Source organism: Orcinus orca, chromosome 4 (assembly GCF_937001465.1).
Source record: "Orcinus orca chromosome 4, mOrcOrc1.1, whole genome shotgun sequence".
Classification (NCBI taxonomy): domain Eukaryota; kingdom Metazoa; phylum Chordata; class Mammalia; order Artiodactyla; family Delphinidae; genus Orcinus; species Orcinus orca.
In genome coordinates, this window is record NC_064562.1 from 22,098,174 (window position 1) to 22,118,753 (window position 20,580).

At 58.6% G+C, this 20,580-nt stretch overlaps 1 protein-coding gene across 1 annotated transcript in view; it reads left to right on the top strand.

Annotated features, from left to right (window-relative positions):
- Positions 1–292: 292 nt before the first annotated feature.
- WFS1 (wolframin ER transmembrane glycoprotein) overlaps positions 293–20,580 on the top strand; it is a 28,365-nt gene continuing 8,077 nt past the window's right edge. The window contains exons 1-6 of the mRNA XM_004263577.4: positions 293–459; positions 7,146–7,381; positions 16,119–16,201; positions 16,662–16,806; positions 18,588–18,758; positions 20,180–20,260. Coding sequence (XP_004263625.1) covers positions 7,147–7,381; positions 16,119–16,201; positions 16,662–16,806; positions 18,588–18,758; positions 20,180–20,260 — 715 coding nt within the window. The 5' untranslated portion in view covers positions 293–459; position 7,146. The remainder of the gene's footprint in view (positions 460–7,145; positions 7,382–16,118; positions 16,202–16,661; positions 16,807–18,587; positions 18,759–20,179; positions 20,261–20,580) is intronic.

Sequence of the window (20,580 nt, forward strand, 5' to 3'; positions counted from 1 at the left end):
CCTGACGGTCTGTGGGCGTGGAGTGGCAGGGCCGGGTCTGAGCCAGGGCCCGAGTCCACTCGGAAACTTTCTCTGTGGGCGGGTCCGACCCGCTCTCCCGGCGACCTCTTCTCTGAGGCCCTGTGGGCCAGTGGGCAGCTGTCAGGCGAGGCGCTCTGTGATTGGCAGAGGAGAGCAGTGATTGGCAGACACGCCGGCCGCTCAGCGGGCCGAGTCGGCGCCGCGTCCTCCTGACCGCGTCGAGAGTGGAGGGCAGCCTGCGGCCCCGCCCCAGGCCCCGCCCCTCCCCTGCCCTCGTTGTGGGCAGAGCTCTCCCGCTGCCACTGTAAGCGGCGCCGCCCGCTCGGTCGCGGTTGCTTCCCTTTGGACCCGGTCCGTCCAGCTCCTCTCGAGCAACTTTGCAGCGAGCTCTGAAGCCCAAGGGCGTCGCGGCGCCGCGTGAGGCCTACTAGCGGGCCGGTGAGTACTTCACGGCAAGGGGCGGTCGCAGGGTGGGCTGGAAAGAGAACCGGGAGCACCCGGAGTTGCAGCCCGCCTCGGCCTCAGTTTCCCCATCTGAGCGGACGGGCGGCTGGTACTAGTGTCCCCTGCAAGTTCCGCAGAAGTTGGAGGGCCGGGGTCCCGTCCTCTCCGCGACGCTCACGGTAACCCCTGCCCGGGCCTCGATCGCGTCTTCCTTCCGGGGTGCGCGCCCCCTCGTCCCCAGTCTGGGCACCCCGGGCATCGCGGGGCACTGCGCGCTCCGAGCACCGTCACGCCCGCGAGCCTGGCTTAGAAACCACACTGCCGGCGGGAAAACCGGCCTCAGAGGCAGGCGGCTTGTGGCGCTGGGGACCCGGCGAGTGGAAGGGGGCGCGCCTGCCCTGCGTCCCACAGCACCTGTACCGAGTTGCCCAGTCATGGCCCTTCCTCCGCGGCCGTCGGCTGGTCCTCTAGGACTCCGGGCCGCCCTCAGTGCCCCCGAGGCCGCTGGAAGCCGCCTGGGCCTCCTCATAGGGGCTGCTGTGTGTGTGTGTGTGTGTGTGTGTGTGTGTGTGTGTGTGTGTGTGTGTGTGTGCCTGGGCCTCCTCATAGGGGCTGCTGGGTGTGTGTGTGTGTGTGTGTGTGTGTGTGTGTGTGTGCCTGGGCCTCCTCATAGGGGCTGCTGGGTGTGTGTGTGTGTGTGTGTGTGTGTGTGTGTGCCTGGGCCTCCTCATAGGGGCTGCTGTGTTTGTGTGTGTGTGTGTGTGCGCGTGCGCTGGGGGTTCACTCCCCAAGCGGGCACGTGCCCTCCTGAGGGGGCAGATTCTGAGGCTGAAGCCCCCACTGCCCACTTAGAATCTGTGTAGCAGTTACTCTCCCCCTGGTGCTCCTCAGTAAGGCATGGCGAGGGGCAGTGGCAGCCCCTGGGCCCTGGCTAGTGTGAACCTGGCCCTCAGGAACATCAATATCTGTTTTGATAGATGGAAACTTTCTGGGGAATCTGACTTTTGGGCGTGGTGGAGCTGAGCCCTCTCACACCATTTATTGTAGTTGATGTTAAGAAATTCCGAGGAACTAACATTTGTACAGTATTTGGCCCTCCCAGTAGTCTTAGGGGTAGGAATTATATCCCTATTTGACCCATGAGGAAGTTAAAACCCCACAGCTGATCGTGCAGAGCCTGGTGGGAAACCTCTGCCCCCGGGCAGGTGCTGAGAACCAGTGCCTGCCTCTCCTCGCCTTGGACAGTGACCCCTGGCACTTGGCCCATTTGTAAAGGGCTTTCGCTTCTGCTGTGATGCATCACTGAGGGAACGATGCCCTGGGTACCCACTGTGCTGGCTGCCTGACCTCACTGCAGACTCAGTGAGGAAGCCACGCCAACAGAAACCCAGAGGCCATGCTCTCCACTGCCCGTCCTGTCAGCTCTGTCTCCGAGGGGCTGTGATTCTCACTGGAGCCCCTCGGCATCTGATCAGGGATTCAGAAGAACGTTCCTTTATATACTTGCTCCCCCAGCAAATGGACCTTTGCCTGGACACAGGAAAGTTTGCTGGGAGACCACATCTCATCTTCTTTCCCAGGATGGAAGGGTATGTGGAGGACTCCCCACTCAGGCCTCCCCTGCCCCTCCCAGGCCAGGGCTGGACAGGCCTTTGGGGCTGGTCACAGAGGGGAACCTAGTTCAGTTCCTGACCCCCAAAATGCCTGTGCTGTGGGACAGAGACCAAATCCTGGTCCACGATAGTGGTGGTAAGAATTACGACAGCTAGCTTGCTCTACGCCTCATATGGCTCCCTCCCCTCTCCCAGGTCCCCTCTCACAAGTGGCACCAACACCATGGCCCCGGGGCACAAATCAGGCCCCATTCTGCTCCCCCCTGCCCACATTCAGTGGGTGTTGCTTCTGTTTCTCCTGGCCCAGGAGTGCACTCAGATGCCTGCCCTCGGCCAGGCCTCCTCACTTTCCCTGGAAGACCACCCAGCTCCCTCCCTGGTCTCCCTGGGCCATCCCCATACAGCCCTGATGGTTCTTTAACGGCCACTGCCCTACAGCACCAGCCTGCATTTCCTTCTGCCCTAGGCTCAACCGCACACTAAGCCTGGCACTTGTTCAGGCCCTCGGGACCTGCCCCAGGTTCCAGCTGCCCGCTCAGCCTCTTTTCTCCTTCCTGTGCGCCTGCCCCAGAGTCACTTCCGCACCTTCCCAGCCATGTTGCCTTTAAGCCATGTCCGTTGCCCTTTCTCCTGGGTAGTCCCCCACTGAAATGCCCACACACCTCCATTCCTCCCTCCCTTCACCCTTGCCTGGCTCATGTCTGCTTGTCCTAAAGCTTTAGTCAAGGCCACTCATCCAGAATCCCCACCCCGCCCCTTTTCCACCGCTGAGTGTGGCCCCCTTCTGTGCTTGCAGCCCCCAAGAGCTCCCTCTTTGTGGTTGTCAGTTTGGGTGTCATCCTTCCCATCTGGACTGAGTTCTCCAAGGCAGGTCCTATAGGATCCTCTCTGGGGCCCGGGAGACCCAAGTTGGGGCCCGGCACAGGATCGGCCCACAGTCCATACGCGCTGACCCACCCCGGCCAGGCGAGGAGCATTCCCAGCTTATTCCCGCTTAGTCCTGGGAACTTGGCACATTGGGTGGAGCCGGAATGTTCCTTGGTTTGGCCCTTAATACTCTGGGGCAAAAATAGGTACCTCCAAGGGCTATGTGCCCTTGTCTTGAGGAGTAGCCCGGTGCCAGGCTGCTGGGCTATCCAGAGCAGACATCCCAGACCCTGGGAACCCCTGGGCCCTCTCCCTTCAGGCTCAGTCACAGACAGGTTTTAGAATAACATTTTGTGGTAATTCCAAAAACCTTGCACGTTCATTATAGAAAATTAGGGAAGTACATTTAGAAAAAGAATAAAATAAAACTACCTGTAGTCTCTTCACTCAGACATAGTATAACCATTGTGGGGGCATTTTCTTCCATCTTTTTGTGCAGATGAATTTTGTTTTCATCCTAAATAGACTCAGATCAATAGCTCATGCTGCTTTAGATCCCACTTAACAGCGTCATACAAACATTTCCTTATCTTTTTTTGTTTTGTTTTGTTTTGTTTTCTTGCGGTACGTGGGCCTCTCACTGTTGTGGCCTCTCCCATTGCGGAGCACAGGCTCCGGACGCACAGGCTCAGCGGCCATGGCTCACGGGCCCAGCCGCTCCGTGGCATGTGGGATCCTCCCAGACCGGGGCACGAACCCGTGTCCCCTGCATCGACAGGTGGACTCTCAACCACTGCGCCACCAGGGAAGCCCAACATTTCCTTATCTTTAAACGTTCATATACAGGTCCTGGTTAACAGCTATATAGTGTAGCACCATCTGGAGGGGCTGTGAGTTTCACACCTGCCCTCTCTGGACGGTGCTGGAAAGTACAGCTGTGATGGACACCAGAGAGGTGCTCTGTAAGAGCAAAGGCGTGGAGGTCCACGGTGGCACGTGGATGTGGGGGAGCAGCAAGTGGGCTGAATGTGAAACCGTGGGCATCCCTGGTTTTTCCCCTGGTCTGGGATCCTGCTGGTGGAGGCTCCGCTCAGAGGGTGTGTGAACATCCTTAAGGCTTCCCATGGGGGCTTGTTTCAGAGGTCGGGGTGGCCCCCCTGGGGGGACAGCAGAGTGGGGCCAGCCTGAGCAAGGGTTAGAGAGCTTGGGCTGAAGTCCACGTGAGATCATTCTCCACATGGCAGTAGGTGTATGATCCTAGCAGCCCGCTCAGGGGGTGGCAGCCCCTCAGCCGAGCTCCGTGATGTTGGCATTTTGTGTTTTGATGGGATAAAAATATGCCTGGGTGCTCATGTGGAAAGAATGCCGGCCACTCTGGTTTTCTGGATCTTACACAATGACAGGTTCCAAGCCTTTGCTCTGGTCATGGGGCGGCAGTGTGGATCGACTGCCCCACTCGTAGGCGTCGGAAGAGTCTTGGAGCTGGGGTGGAGCGGGACGCTGATGCTCTCATCCTGCAGTCAGGAGTCTGGATTCGGGATTCTGGGGCCAGGCTGGAGGGAGGGACCTGCTTCCAATCACACAGCGAGATGGGGCAGGCTCTTCCCCAGCCGGCTCCTTCCCCCAGGCCAGGCTGCCTCGGGTGTACCTTGCAAGGCAAGCAGGCAGGTATTCTGAGTGAATGAGATGTAGCCCCTGCCTTCAGGGGCCCCAGTGTCACAGGAAAGAAGACAGAAAAGAAAGCACCAGACACCATGCGGGTCCCTCCACCGGGAGATCACCTGTGATCCTCCCTGTGACCCATCCACGGCAATGGATCATTTCGTTCGTTTTAAAATAACAAGGCCTTTGATTCAAAAAGGGTTTGGCCAACTCTCAGGGAACCTGAAAATTAATCCTCCTTTATTCATCCATTCTCACTGAGCAGAGATTTTACTTTAAACAGTATTATTTTGATTGTAATGTGACATGCCTAATACTTAGCCCAACAGGCCAGCCAGAACCTGTGTTTTCCTGAAATTCCAGGTCGGACGTGGCTCCATGTGGTTTGTCTCGGGTCAGCCAGTGACCCGCACAACTGGGCTGTCTGCTAAATCACCGGCTGACTTTCCCCGCCCACGGCTGGCCACCTGCCCAATGGGTCTGCACGTGCAGGCAGATGACGAATTTCACAAAAGTTGCCTCTTTGTTTGGTTCCGGGAAACCTGGTGTTTGGAAATAGCACTAAGCACTGTGTTGGTTTTCAACCAGATCCATGTGGCTTGACATGCTTTTGGTTTGCAGCCAGGGGGATGTTTTAAAATAAGGGCTCAGTCCCTCTGAGGGAGGAATGTCCAGATTGAAATCTCCAGGGTTCTTTGGCGGACAGAGATCTGATCTCTGGAACCCATCTCTAGTAGGAATGGAGCAGACCTGGTTGTGTAGCCCCGGGGAAGTGGCGTGTGGCGCCTGGGGCCCCCCCTCCGACTCTTGCTGTGTCAGCAGTCTGCAGACACGTGTCAGGCAGCCACTCTGGCAGGCTCGGGGCAGTCTCAGAGCTTGGAGCTGGGCACTGGGGATGCCTGGGAACCTGGTCCCTTGTGGTCTCTGGTCTCATGTGGTCCTCACAGTGTCCCCAAGTGTAAGACGATTGTCCGCATTTACAGTTGAGGAAACTGAGGTGCAGAGAGGGACGTGGCCTGCTTAGGACCACAGAGCTGGTGGACACAGCCAAGCGCGACAGCTACGACGGGTTAGTTTGGGAGCCAGATTCCTCATTGCCGGGCTTTCCCTGCTCTGCGCTCATTTCCTCATCTCAGTGAAGAGGATGGATATGGCCCTGAGGCTGCGGTGAGGGTCATGGGATCCTTGGGGATCCCCCGCACGGTGCACGTGGTCCCGACTTCTTCAGGGTCTGTGTCTGATCCTGGTTCCCTGGCTGGGGAACTCCTAGAGCTCTCAGCTCCACAGTCTGGGGCTCATGGTTGCCCTTAATTGTGTCAGTGGTGGTTTTTGCTGTTTTGCTAAATGGCATTATTGACTAATGGAGCCCTTTGCCCTGTGGTAGACGCTCTGTGCTCGCCAGTCTGTTGCGGTCATCTCTTCTGACACACCAGCTTCATGGTTTCCGTCACTGCACATCTAGTGTGTGTTCACATCTGGTGCATTCGTGTTCCCTGATATTTGTTCTGTGGTTCAGGCCTAGCGTGGAGGGCTTGGGAGGCGGGCAGGTCTGACTACATCCTGGCTCCAGGGGCGGTGTTCCCCCCTTCTCTTCCCCTCCCCATTTCGCTCCCCCTCTCCCCTCCCTTCCCTCCTCCCCTCGCCCTCCCTATCCCTCCTCTTCCCCTTCCCCTCTCCTCACATTTATTTAACTTTCACTCTGTGCCAGTGTATTCATTCCCTAGGGCTCATATAAGAAAGTTACAGAAACTGGGTGGCTTTAAACAATAGAAATTTATTGTCTCATAGTTCTGGAGGCAGAAGTCCGCGATCAGGATGTCGGCGGGGCTGGTTGCTCCTGGGGGCTCTGAGCGAGAGTCCTCCCTCGCCTCTCCTGGCTTCGGGTGTTGCTGGCGATCCTTGGCATCCGTGGGCGTGCAGCTGCATCTGTCTGACCTCTGCCTCCTCCTTCACATGGTGCCCTCCTCTCTGTGTCTGTGTGTTTCCCTCTTCTTATAAGGATACCAGTCACTGGATTAGGGCCCACCCTAAGTCAGGATGATCTCATGTCAAGATCCGTGACTGCATCTGCAAGGACCCCTTCTTCCAAACAAGGTCTCCTTCACAGATTTTGGGTGGACGTACTCGGAGGCCAGCTTTCATCCCAGCACAGCCAGGCACTGTGCCCTGTGTGGACCATCTCACTGAATCCTCGCGACATTCTACATCCCCACTTCTCAGATGAGCACACCCGAGGTCCCGTGGCTCATGCCTGGTGAGGCAGGGACCCAAGGCCTTGAGTCTTAGGGCCCGGCTCATGCCTGCTGTGGGACTTGCCCAGCCAGCCGGCCTTGAGGGTTTCCTCCCTCGAGTTCCTGCTCTGTAAAATGGGAGTGTCTTACGGGGGCTGTTGTGAGGTTGAATGAGATCACATAGAATGCTGGGCAGCCCCCACCCTGTTTCCCTTGTCCGTCCCCTCTCTTTACCAGAAACTAGAGGCCAGAGCAGACTGGGCTTAGCTGGCCTCCTGTGTCTGACCCTCCGCTTTTCTCACTGCAGAATGGCCTCCGGTGCCTGCCCTCCGAGCCCCTCTGGCCCACGGTCTCCACCGCTGCCACAACAGCCCCAGGCCCGCTCACGGCTCAATGCCACCACCTCGGTGGAGCAGGAGAAGAGTGGGACGCCCCGAGCTCCCGGACCCCAGGTTGGACCTGGACGAGATGTGAGAGACACGACTGCCTCGGCCATGCCCCAGGCCTCGCATGCCAGGAGCCAAGAAAGGGTGGATGGAACAGGTAAGGGGATGGGGCCTGAGAAGCTGGACTGTCCTCCCCCGGGGGTGTTCTAGAAGCAGGGCGAGCACCCGAGTCCTGGCACGTGGTCCAGACACCCCTGCGAGGTTCCTCCTGCAGGGCACCCCCTGTGGTCGGGGGCCCACCTGCTCCACTCAGGGCCCCTCGACTCTCACCTTGCAGCGGGCTTTGCTCCTAAGTTCACAAACTTGGGCTGCAGCAGACTTCACGTTTCCTTATTTTATTTATAATCAAAAGCACCAGCTCCCATCTGCTCAGGGTCCCCACCAGGCACCGTATGGGGGGAGGTGGCAGGAGGAAGTCTTCCCCACCCCAGCTGGTCCCGCCCAGCACTCGGGGCAGCCCATGTTGTTCCCTGTCCACCGTGGCCACTGCTCAGGGGCCATTCAGTCAGGCAGCTCTGCCCGGTCTGGGGGCCCCACGTGGCCACTCCCCCTGGGGACTGGCTGCCAGCCTGCAATATGCCTGGGCCCAGGCCCAGGTCCCCGCTGCCCTCTGGACCACCATCCTCCATCCCCAGGCCAGGCTTCCAAGGGCTTCCCCTCCCCCCCAGTCCACTTCTGGGCCTCCTCAGGTTTCCACTCTGTCCCAGGAGGCACCTCCCAGGCGAAGAGATGAGACAGTGTGAGGACCCGGGTGCGACGCGACAGCTGGTTGTGGTGCTGGCAGCCTTGCTGACATTGGGGGAGGGACACCAGGGTTTGGTCCGTCCTCTGTCCACCTGCTGCTCACTGAGCACGGCCCTTTGCTGGCCCTGAGTGGCCATCGGCAGCACAGGTGAGTCAGGCCTGCCCCCTGTCTCCAAGGAGTCCACGGTCTCATGGGGAGCATAGAAGTGGCCCTGGGCCTGGCGCTGGGGAGGTGGGGCCCTGCTCTGTGGGAAGAGATGACGCCTGAGCAAGAGTGAGCCTGGGGAGAGGGCACAGCACGGGCAGGGCCAGCGGGAAGAAATGGCCTCGCCGGGGGTGGACTTGGGGTAGAGAGAGCCCCGGGCCTCCAGGTGACGGGGTGGCAGCGAGGAAGGAAGGCTCGGATTGGTGATGCTCTCGTGTCTGGCCTGCGATTTGAGCTACACCAGGAGTGAGCGGGGGCAGGACCAGGCAACGGACTGTAACAGGAGCCTTGTGTGAGAGGCTCCTCTGTGCTTTCGGGGCTGTTGTAGGGAAAAATCCTCAAGTCTACTGTGAGTTCCAAGAAAGGGAGGATCCCTGGACCTCTGGCTGTGATATTTGGGGAAAACATAGCTGGTATCGGCGTTACTTTTTCTAATAATCCACTGAGTGCTTCTCAGTGCGTCTGTCTTATTCTCACAGCGACCAAACCTGTGAAGTAGGGACCTTGGCTCCGATTACAGGTGCGGCGATCAGAACGGAGCCCGCTGGGGACATCAGGTCTAAAAGCTCTGTGGGTGGTGAAAGCCCTGTGACTTCTTTCCATGGATCACCGCCCTCTCCTCCCTGCTCACCGAGACCATCCCACGTTCTTCAAATCCGCCTCCGCCTTCCCTGTTCCCCCACTTCCCCTTTGCCACATGGGAACCTCTGCCCAAAATATGCTATCGCCATCTCCACCTGTTGAAATCCTACCCAGCTCTCAAGGCACTGCCGCCTCTTCGACTTTCTGACCTCCTCCCACAGCAAGAAAGACATGTGCTGTCGTAACCGGACTCACACACCCACGGGCCTGCACGCACACATGCACACATCCAGTGGGAACGGAAATTTCCAAAACCATACTTGTCCTTAGTGTGTGTGTTGCTGTCTGATAGTCTCCATTCTGTTGCTTTTATTTAAAAACAAATGCTGCTTGTGGGCAGTAAAATTGGTTCCGTGACCTTCTGGGTCGAAGTCTGTAGTTTGAAAAACGCTCTGTGGTTTGGTGCCAGTGCACCCCAGCCGGGACTCTGGAGTACGTCTGTCCACATGAGCTGTTTATTTACTGAGTGTCGGGGCCATGAGGTGGTGCAGGAAGATGGTGCCGGGATGGCTGAGGTGGGACGCTTGGCTGGGCTGGTGGCCTTGAGCTGTGTGCCCTTGAGGGAGTTGGGAGGCCTCGCTGAGCCTGTCTCTGTATCTGTAAAGTGGGCGCAGTCATACCAGCCATGTGGAGTCCACGTGCTAGGACCCTGTGCTCTGAGCATGGCGCATGGGGCGAGGTGCTGAGTCAAGGCCCCTTGTCCCTTAGGTGCCTGCCCGGTGGCGCAGAGAGCGTCCGTGCCTGGAGCTCGATGTGTTTCGTGGATGTCATCAAGCCTCCTGCCCCCCGAGCCCATCTCATTTCCTATTCAGGCTTCTCCTGGGGTGTTGCCTCGCATGTCGGGGCAGCCTTCCAGTTTCACGGCCCCACTCAGTCCCTCTTGGGCGACCGGTCTCAGTGTCAGCTCCAGGCTCTGTGTGTCTGGGTGTAGGGGCTTCACGTGTGCGTCGGATTCTTCTCTCCCCCAGGAGGCTGTTGTGCTGCAAGCTGTGCGTGCGTGCGTGTGCGCACGTGTGCATGTGCGCCCACGTGCTTCCTTGTGTCCTGCACGAGGCAGGACGCCGTGACTCTCTCGGCCGCCGCCGCTCCAGATGCTCTGTATGAGTTAGGGAAGTCCCCGGCCGCGCCCCGCCCTTCTCCAGCTCGCCCAGCCTTGCCGTTTCGTTTTCCCCCTTGAGAAGCCGGCTGCCTGAGGTGAGCACCCCCAGCTCAGCACTGCCCCTGCCCCATGCAGGGGCCCCAGACCCGTGGTGGGGAGCGTCTGCCATGTGCACTGCAGACCTGGGGGCTTCACGTGACCCCTTACGGTAGCTCGAGAGGGAGACTCTGTTCTTGTCCCCATCTAGAGATGAGGAAACTGAGCCATCAACTTACCAAAGCAGCCAGTGCTGAGTGATGGGCACAGGGGTGATCCCAGTCTCCTGTCCCACGCTGCCCCCATGCCCAGCGGAGCTGCAGGGAACTCCGAGCTCTGGGTGAAGAGGGCCTGAGCTCTGCGGCTCCATCACGCTGGACTAGTGCCTGATTGTCCCCAGAAACACGCCCCACTGTGCTCTTCTGATCTCCATATCTCCTTCAAAGATCACTGCGTTCTCTGCTTCGTCTCCAAGGCCTCTGGGCAGGCCAGGGCCTGATCTGGAATCTCTGTCCAGCCACAAACACCCCACAGCTGCGGGGCCAGGAGACGTGGGCTGGGAACGCACTTGGTTTCAATCTGGGTGAAGCAAAACGGCCTCAGAGGACGGACCAAGTCAAGACTGCCAGTTTCAGATAAGAAGAGTCAGGAAACACATGTGGTCTCTGTTTGGCTTCTGACCCCGAGGGGAGGGGCGGGGAGCACTGAGCAAGCGCTGGGCCAGTTGGCACCCTCGGGGTCCCGGCCCGCCACAGCTGGGCCCTGCTGCCTCACTTCTCTCTGTGGCGTCACTGTCACTGAATTGGACACAGCAGGAAACGTTCACCCCAGTGTTGACTGAGGGCCTGCCTGCTCAGCGGGTGCAGGAGACAGTGGGCAAGGCAGGCAGGGCCCGCCGCCACGTGCAGGGCACAAAGGGCTCCCAGGCTGATGGCTCTGGGCAGGGGTTGGACGCAGGGTCAAGAGGTCGGCCAACTGAGTGGGGTCTCAAATGGTCGGGATAAGGAGAATGGGTGTTCTGGGGAACGTTAGAGGATTTAAACCAGAGGAGCGGCATGACCTCTGTTACGTGGAGATGACCCGTGGGAGCCGAGGCCGGCAGGGAGGCCCGTGGCAGGTGGAGAGGCCCCCGGAAGCTGGGCTGACTCCAGGTCTCTGGCTGGAGCTGCCAGGTGGGTGCAGGGCGTGGGCGGGGCAGTTTCCCAGCGGGGTTCAGGGCGGGACGGCGGGATTGGGAAGGTCAGGAGACGATGTGGTGCGGGAGGGGATGCGGAGCGCTGAGTCCCTGCTGTCCTGGGGACAAGGCCACAGCCACAAACGACGCGCTCTCTCCTTGTCCGGTCAAGGTGCTGGCTAGTGAAGAGTTAGGGAGTTTTGTACACGCGTTATTTTATCCTGACCCTGACTGAAGCCCTGGTCTGTCTGGTTGTCAGGCCATCACTCCGATCCCCTCACTCCAGGATGACCTGTCGTGAGGACAGATGGCAGGGGCGGTGAGGCTGTCTCCAGCCTGCTGGCTTCCTGGGACCTTTGGAAACTTGGCAGCATGCCTTTCATCCCTTACCTTTAACCTCCCCTTTGCATTCCAAGTCTTGGGTGTCACCTCTTCCAGGAAGCCCCTGCCATCAGGATTGATGATGCCTGGTACCTCCGCCGCCCCCCTGAGCCTGCACTGCTGAACTGTGATTGTCCCTGTCTGGCCCCTGGGCGGGTAGGGGGGGCGGGGGTCCTGCCTCCTTCAGCTCAGTGCCCTTGGCTCCTGGAGCTCAGACTGGCCCGGGGCCAATGCTCAGTAAACGTCTGCTGGGTGAGTGATGATGGGCGAGGTCCATGACCACTGCTTGGGCCTGTGGGAAGCTCAGACCTCCTGCCCGGGACCCCCGCCTTGGAGCTTAGCCAGCCCCTGGAAAAGACGGGGTCGCAGGGATTGTCCTCCTTGTGTGTTCATGAGAACCAGAGTCAGCATCACGAAGGCTGCTGGGACACCCCCTGGTGCAAGGTGACCCAGCCGCCCACAGCGATGAGGAGGACACGTGGGATGCCCTGGGGCTCTTATCACCTTTCCCTTAACCGCAGCCCACGTGGTGGGTGTCAGGAGAGGACCAGGGACTCTAAGGCCTAAGGCCTTAGGGAGCCTAAGGCCTTGTCCAGGGCCAGCGAGTGAGGCAGTGGAAGGGCAGCAGCTCCTAGAGACAGGAGTATGGCATCATAGTTCCTGTGTGTTTCAGATTGTGCTCTTCTCTTAAGAGCCTTTGGCGTGCGTTCAACCATTTAAACAATGTGCTCCAGCAAATCTAGATCTCAGCAGTTGTGGAGAATGGAAGCCAGCTTCTCTCTTGCTCTCAGCCGTCTCTGGGGAGCTGGCAGAGCCCTCGGGACTTCTGGGAAGGGACGCCTGAGGCTCCCCAGCCCACGGCCCTGGGGTGGGTGACGAGTGGGAGCATGACTTGCTCGCCACTCACCTTTGTCTGTTTCTACTCAGAACCTGCTCAGATCAGGGAGGTGAGCTTGGCAGTTCAGTCTCCAGGCCAAGAGTGTGCTGTGTTCCAGGCCCTGTGCAAGGATTTGGGGAGACAGAGATGAAAGCTTGAGACCATTCCCTTGTCGGTCCCCTGTCCACCCCTCCCGTCTGTTCAGCTTTTGCTGAGCTGTGTCTGACACTGGGGGATGGAGATGGGTCAGACCTGCGGGACACAGATCATCTCCGTAAAGGCTGGTGGGACCGTGAGAGACGCAGGAAAATGGAGATGGGCTGTGCTGGGGGGAGGGGACAGCATCCTGGGGACTCTCCTCCCATTTCATGACAAAATGAGCATCAGTTACTAATGCGGTGTGGTGGATACAAGTCTCTCAAATGCGTGGGATCCGCAGGAGATAAATAGTATAAAGGAGGGGGTGTGCTGGTCCTCTGTGGATCCTCGCAGAGGTGAGGAGACTACCCAGGGCCATGCAGCTCTGCCATTGCCGTTTTGTGATTGATAGAAAGACTTTCAAAAATGAGCTAGAGTCGGGACACTCTCAGTTGCTGGTGATGTTGAAACCCGATGTAAATTAACATAAGCAAAAAAAAAAAAAAAGAAAAACAGGGTGTGGGGCTTCCCTGGTGGCGCAGTGGTTAAGAATCCGCCTGCCAATGCAGGGGACACGGGTTCGAGCCCTGGTCCGGGAAGCTCCCACATGCCGCGGAGCAACTAAGCCCGTGCGCCACAACTACTGAAGCCCGAGTGCCTAGAGCCTGTGCTCTGCAACAAGAGAAGCCACTTCAGTGAGAAGCCCGTGCACCGCAACAAAGAGTAGCCCCCGCTCGCCACAACTAGAGAAAGACGCGCACGGCAACAAAGAACAAAAGCAGCCAAAATAAATCAATAAATAAAATAAATTTATTAAAAAAACCCAAAACAACAGGGTGCAGGGGATTTGTTACTTCCATATGTCTGCACAGTGTAGAGTATCCAGGGACTCAGATGACATGATTGGGAATCTGCCCCCAGCTCTGCTTTCCTGCGTGCCCTCACTCTCAGGTGGGCTTTCCCCAGGGCAGCCCTCAACCTCCAAGCTGGTGTCTGTCAGCTGAGATCCAGCAGAAGGAAGAGACATTGCCCAGCAGCCAGCACAGACCCCACTGTCCTGACTTGGGTCAGTGTCCCTCCCTGAACCTGCTGCTGTGGTCAGGGAGACGGATGGGCCAGTAGGCTTGCTGCAGCCATCCTGTGAGAGTGGGGGAGGGTGGGTCCCCAAAGGGGCCATCAGGTTAGGGTTAGGAAGAGGCCAGGAATGAGAGTCAAGCCCGCAGAGAACTCGTGTGTTCAGTGGCCCTCGGTATCCACGCTGACGCAGCCAGCGTCTGGCGGTGGTCTTTATGTGAGGGTTCCTCCTTGGCTGGAACAAGCCAGAACCCCCCGATCGGTTCGCAGCACGAGCCCAACATTTGAGTAGTTGTAGACCTACTTCTGCCGGTGCCAAATGGAAAGGAGGGTAATGAGGGAGGTGAGGTGCCTGTTTCAAAGAGATTCTGTATATCGAGGAGACTTCTTGAAATGTCAGGCTGTGGACAATGTCTGCGAAAAATTAATCACGGACAGAATAACCTTTTTAGCCAACAGATCTGTGCCTGAATCTTCCATATTCTGATTTAATAAAAAGGACCTTGGACTTGTGAATTTAGTGAGTAAAGAAAAGAGCTGTGAACTCCGAGAGGTGCCTGGTGTTGGGCTGGGAAGTGTGGCCTCAGTGAGCCAGGAAGGCCCTGGGGTCAGCCAAGAGGTGGGACATGGGGAGGGGAAAGGAACGCACACTGGGAACGCCAGCTCTGGACCAGGCACTTAATACGAAGCGTCTCATTCTTCATAAACCGTCCTACTGGATGGATATTGACGATGGGATTGAAAATGACTCTCCCTTGGTCATGAGGCACTTTGACGCTAAGGGTAGATTCACAGGCAGGTCAGATTTCTCTACACACACACCCTCCTTCCCTGCGAGCCCACCCTTCCCATTTGTTCTCTTTAGTCTGAGCCCTTGGCCAGAAAGTTCATTCCCGCCCTTGCTGAAGGGGGTGACGGCAGCCGAAGGGAGAACTGACCTTGATGACTCAGGAAGCACCGAGGTCTGGGGCCACGGGGTGGGATGGACGTCCTGGGCCCTGAAGCCATCTCTGGGTTAGGTCCCTGGGACCTGGTCAAGGGAACCCAGGCTGAACTCTTCAGGGAGAGGTATCATCATGTTTGCAAGCTGTCCACCAAGAGGGTCTCAGTACAGGTGCCTGACCTGTGGGTCTCGTTAAGAATCCTCCTTTTGAGCCGTCTCCAGACACCCCCACCCGGCCCCCGTGTCCTCTCCAAACTAGGTGTGACCTCTGCCTTTGAACCTCCTAGGCTGCGTCGCTTTAGGCCCCTGCCCTGCCGTCTCCCCCGGGCTCCTGGGTGCCGTAGATTGGGGCACCCTGCACACAGGGGCTGGCTCTGAGCTGGCGGACCTGGTTCTGGGAGAGGCCTGGATGAAGGGGTAGGGAAAGCTGGTCATCCGGTGGGTGTTCCTGGGGACTGTTCGTGTTTCCCTGAATTCTGCCTTCTGTTCCCAGAAATGTCTAGAGAGCAAGGGTCTGTTAATCCCAGTTAGGCACCTGGTAAGGTGGGCTGTGGCAATGGCCGAGGCGAGGTGTGGTGTCGGGCATAGGCCCGGGTATTGGTTGCTTAAATCAAAGAAAGGGACTGGTAAAAAGTGATCTTTTTAAAAAAAGTTTTTGTTATGCTGCCCACTGCAGGAGAGGTTGTAGTGAAATCGATGAAGTTACATGATGCTTTTGTAACTTAGGATAGCTTTTTACAAAGAAAATACAGCACGAGCTGTATGATGTTTGGACCCTTGGACCTAGTAATTCACCTGAAGAACCTGTGCTGGGAGAATGACCCCCCCCCAATAAAAAATACACCTACAGAATGGTTTGTTGGCACTGTTTTATAAAATTAGGGAGTATGGGAATAACCTAAAGGTCCGATGGAGAGGAGAGGCCCAGAACCTTGATGGGATTTCTGAGCCACTGAAATGGTGCATTTCACTGCAGAGCAACATGGGAAATTGGTTGTGATTCACTACTTTATATATATATATATATATATATATATATATATATATATATACACCAAAATGTATGTACCGTGATTATGACCTCCAAAAATCAGTCGTGTGTATAGACGACAGTCTTGGAAAACATGAATTTTGTTTGTTTATTGGGGCGCTGGGCATTGGGGTGCAGGTTCTTCAGCTCAGGGGCTTTTGAACTTGAGCCCTCGGATCTTTCTAGAACTCCGTTCAAGCCTGAGCTCAGCCGCTCTGGCTGCAGTGAGCTGAGGGGGCGACGGTGGTTACCGGTGCCCCCCTCTGTCCCTTGTCTCCCACCACGAGCTCTGAGTAGCCACTGGAACCGCTGCCTGGCAGCTTTGTGGTCCTTGCTCCCAGGAAAGCAGCTTCCTGGCGCCTTCTCTCTGCATCTGCTGTCACGCTCTTGACCTGGGGCTGACGTCTGTTCCTGCCGTCCCCTCCCCTCCTCAGATAAGTGACAAGGACCAGCTTGGTGACAGTCCATCTGCTTGTTTTCCCGTGTTAAAGGGCCTGCGAAGGGAGATGTGGACACCCCCTTTGAAGAGGTCCTGGAGAAGGCCAAGGCCGGGGACCCCAAGGCACAGACGGAGGTGAGCACTGCTGTCCGCGGGAGACTCAGGCCGCGGCCTTCAGCGTGGTGGGTCTGGGAGAAGCTGGTGCCTGCAAGCTGGGAGCTGGGAGCAGCCTGACTGTGCCCGCCGTGTCCAGGCCCCCGTTTGTTGCGTTTCTGTGTTCATGGTGTTTCTTCCCTCTGCCCTCTGGGGAGCACATACGTGTTCACCTCCTCTGTCCAGCTCCCACCTGATCCTGGGCATCACCTCCTCTGATACCATCTCTGCTTCCTGCCTGTCCTCATGCCCCACCCCCTCTCTCATCGCATCAGTGGGGGAGGGGTCCTGACACCCCCCTTGGCAGGGAGCACCGGGCGGAGAGGCAGAGGGAGGCCGAGGTTGCCCAGCTGCGGGGATCAGCTCAGGGCAGGACGTGGGAGCCCGGGCGCTGTGCGTGGAGGCCGCTGCAGCACGTGGAGTGACGGGGTCCTGCTTGCAGGTGGGGAAACGCTACCTGCAGCTTGCCGGCGACGGGGATGAAGAGGTCAACAACTGCACTGCCGTCGACTGGCTGACCCTCGCCGCCAAGCAGGGCCGGCGCGAGGCCGTCAAGCTTCTCCGCCGGTGCCTGGCGGACAGAAAAGGTGGGTCAAGAGGCCTGGGGGGGGATGCATGAGGCATGCCGTGCAGCTTTGCTAAATTAACAACTAAAGTAGCAGCAGGAAAACTTGCTGCTGGCAGTGCCATTGAGCAATGAGTGTGGTTTCTGTTATGCCAGTGGCTTTGCCATTTAGACATTTTTGGAGTATAACGTGTGATACTTAGGGAGTGAAGCCATTTTCATCCTCTTTAACTTGTGGTGGTGTCTACAAGGAGATACCCTCTGGGTTCTAATCCAAATTGAGGAGTAGATCCTGGAGCCAAGTTGGAGAACACGACGGGGGCCTGAGGTCAGAGCGGCACTTTCTGAACTGACTTTCCATCCAGTCTGAGCCGAGAAGCTGGGGACCATGGGCCAGTGAACACCCGCTCAGGCTGGCACTCACCGCCAGGACGGGTCTGGGTGTTGGGAGGGGCAGTGATGTGTAGCCTGGCCACGTGTGGACACTTACTAGGTTATCCTGCCCAAGGGAAATGGCTCGTTCCTGGTGTCAGGGAAGAGTGTTTCCTGAAGGTTCAAACCTCAGAAGAAAGATGAAAGTGGGTGTCAGAAAGGGGCCTTTTTTCCCTCAGATTGTAGAAGTGTTTATTGTTATCAAAGAAAACTTGAACTGTATAGAAAACATAAAGATAGAAATTACCCATCACGTTGAAACCCAGAGAGAAGTGCTCTGTAGTTTGGTATTTGTTTTCTTCTGGTTTTGCATCGTAATGTTTTAAAGTAACATTTATTATATAGAATCTACTCTCTCTGGACCTTAGGCTGATGCCTTTGACAACTTGGAGTGGTCATATTTTGCTAGCCGAAATTTCTCACCAAGCCAGCTTCCCCGTTCCAGGGCAGGCAGGACGGCCTTGCACTGGCCGATCGAGTCGGTGCGGCCCGCACAGCTCACTGTTGGAGCTAGTGGTTCCCAGACGCCTTGAGGGAGCCAAGGCAGGCCCGAGGACCAGAGGGCGTGTGGGGGGGGGGGCAGGCCTCGCGCGACCCACAGCCTCCACGTTCTCACAGTTGAGTGCTTACCGATCGTAAACGTGGGCTCTGGTTGAAAGTTTCGGAGACGTTTCAAAGGAGAAAAAGCCCAATCCTCCATCCCTAGTCTCGCTGCCCTCTGGAAGGGCCTTGCTGACGTCCAGGTGGTTGGGGAGCAGGGGGAAAGGCAGCTGCTGACCAGCCCATGAAACCTGCTCCCGGTCTCTCCATGGGTGAGTCTTGCCTACCTGGGAAAGGGCCGTCTGTGCAGGGACACAGTTGCTCCTGGGGCCCTAGGAGGGGCGGGCGCTGTGGATGCAGGGATGCCCTGCTCTTGCACCCAGGCCACTCACTGCAGTGAGACTGACCAGGGTCTGAGACCGGCTCTGCCTCCCTGACTCGGTGGCCTTGGCAATCCAGGCCACCCCTGTGTGCCTTGGTTTCTCCATCTGTAAGGCGGGGACAGCAGCATCCCACCAGAGGGTCCTTGTGAGGGTGAAATGGGGAGGGGGGAGCAAGCCAGGAAGATGGGGAGTCCTTGCCCAGCACCAGGCCGCCATGGCCACTTGGTGAGTGTCTGCTGAAAGGCCAGGCCGAGCCGCCCACCGGCCAGGACTTTGGCCAGACGCCCTTTTGGTCAGATGTTCGTTTCAGCCCTGGTGACAAAGGTGCCTGCAAAGCCGCTTGCAGGAATCCCTTCCCAACCCCCTCAAGCGGGCTGGCCAGGGCCAGGGCGTCGCTAACAGCTTCTGGGCAGGTGAGGCGAGGGCTCTGATGCCTCCCCTCTTTCAGGCATCACCTCCGAGAACGAGCAGGAGGTGAGGCAGCTTTCCTCCGAGACCGACCTGGAGCGGGCCGTGCGCAAGGCGGCCCTCGTCATGTACTGGAAGCTCAACCCCAAGAAGAAGAAGCAGGTGGCCGTGTCGGAGCTGCTGGAGAACGTGGGCCAGGTCAACGAGCACGGTACGCGGCCTTGCCGTGCGGCCTCCTGGGCCTTTGTGTTGGAGTCCTGGGTGCTTCCGCATGGGAGCTGAAGCGGGGGCTCCAGGGACCTTCTTGTGGGGACCTCACAGGTGTCCTGTAAAGCCGGGGAGCGTCCTTCCTGGGCATCCTCCTGTTCCCGGGGTCCCCGCCCTGAGCTGTGCCCTGAGCCCTGGCTCAGTCCGAGGTCTGGGCGCCCAGCAGGCCCTTCCCCTGGTTCTACCTAGATTTGCTCTGCGCCTTGGGGTTTCCTCCCCTCCTACCCACAGGCATAGCCACAGGCCTTGTCGTTCCAATGGTGTCCTGCTCTTCCTGAGGGACAGGGAGCGCGGGGAGGGTGAGAGGTGCCGGCAGGGACCTAGGTCCCCGAACCCCCAAGAGTCTCTGCAGGGCGGACCTCATCACCAGCCTCTGCAGCCCTCCCTACCTCCTTCTAACTTGGCTTTCCGCAAAGGGCACGGGCAGCAGCCAGAAGGACGGATGGGGCAGGAGAATGGGCGTCCCTGACTGGGTGTGGCCTCTCCATTTCCCTGGGTTGGTGGCGCGGGGGGCACCTGACTCTTGTGACTTCATTACCTCGAGGAGCCCCTGCCTCCCGCTGTTCAGAAAATGACTCTCTGCCCAGGGCTTCGCCCAGCCTTCTCCGGCCCCGAGGGGTAGATGCTGGGGGCTGGAGCTACCTGCCAACCCGTCAGAGAGGACTGCTGGGTGGGCACCTCTGCCCCTTCTCTGGGGATCTCAGGGCAGGACTCCTGTCTGACCTGCCCCTCTGGGACGGGCAGAGGTGGCCGGGTGGCAGCACCCCCAAGAGGCGTGCTTGCCCCATGTGGAGCCCGGAGACCCTGTGAGGCCTCAGCGCCACCTGCACGTGCTGCCCCCGCCCCCACTGGCCACTTCCACTCGGGGCTCCCCTGGCCTCCCTCAGTCACAGTGCCCCTCCTCTCCTGTTGTCACTGTCTGCGCTCTGGTCCAACTCCTGCCCGCCCCGCCCCTGCAGAGGTGCACCTCGGAGCCTGGCGCGGCAGAGCTGGGTGAATGCCTGCCAGGTTGGGGGTGTGGCGGTAGGGGCGGCGCTTTCTCCTCCAGGGGAGCATCACGCCAAGTGACGACGCTAGCAGCAAAGGTGTATGGGGACAGGCTAGGCTGACCGGAGGGTATGGTGTGTCCAGTGCCAAGGCCGCGCCTGTACAGGGGATGGGCTGTGCCCTGTGGGGCCCGAGTCACCCTTGGGGACGGAAGCTGAGAGGTGACAGTCCCGAGGGGTGGCCCTTGCACTGCCCTCCGGGGCTGCGTGGAGGCACCAGGCCCTGCAGTCCCTGGGGCACACTGGCAGGTTCCCGGGGGGCTGCAGGGAATGGGGCAGTCAGCCTGCCCCGATTCTCAATCTGCTCTGTCCCCTGCAGACGGAGGGGTGCAGCCTGGCCCCGTCCCCAAGTCGCTGCAGAAGCAGAGGCGGGTGCTAGAGCGCTTGGTCAGCAGCGAATGTGAGTACGGCCGCCGGTCCTGCGCTTGCGAAACCTCTTGCCGTGCTGTCTCTCCCACCGCCCCGAGCGCCGTGTCTGCTCCCTCCTGCCAGTCCAGGGCTGGCCTCTAGGGTCTTGGAGGCGTGATGGATTTTCAGTCCCTCTGGGGCTGTTGATTGGGTGTCAGTGTTCTGGGCTCTGGGATCTGGACCCTGCCCACTGGGAGCATGCACTCTGGAGGGACAGGGAGGGCAGCATGAGAGTCCCTGCAGGACAGAGAGCTGCCGGGGGCTGCGAGCACGCCGGGTGCCCGAGCCAGCGAGGGTGAGGAGGCAGCTGGC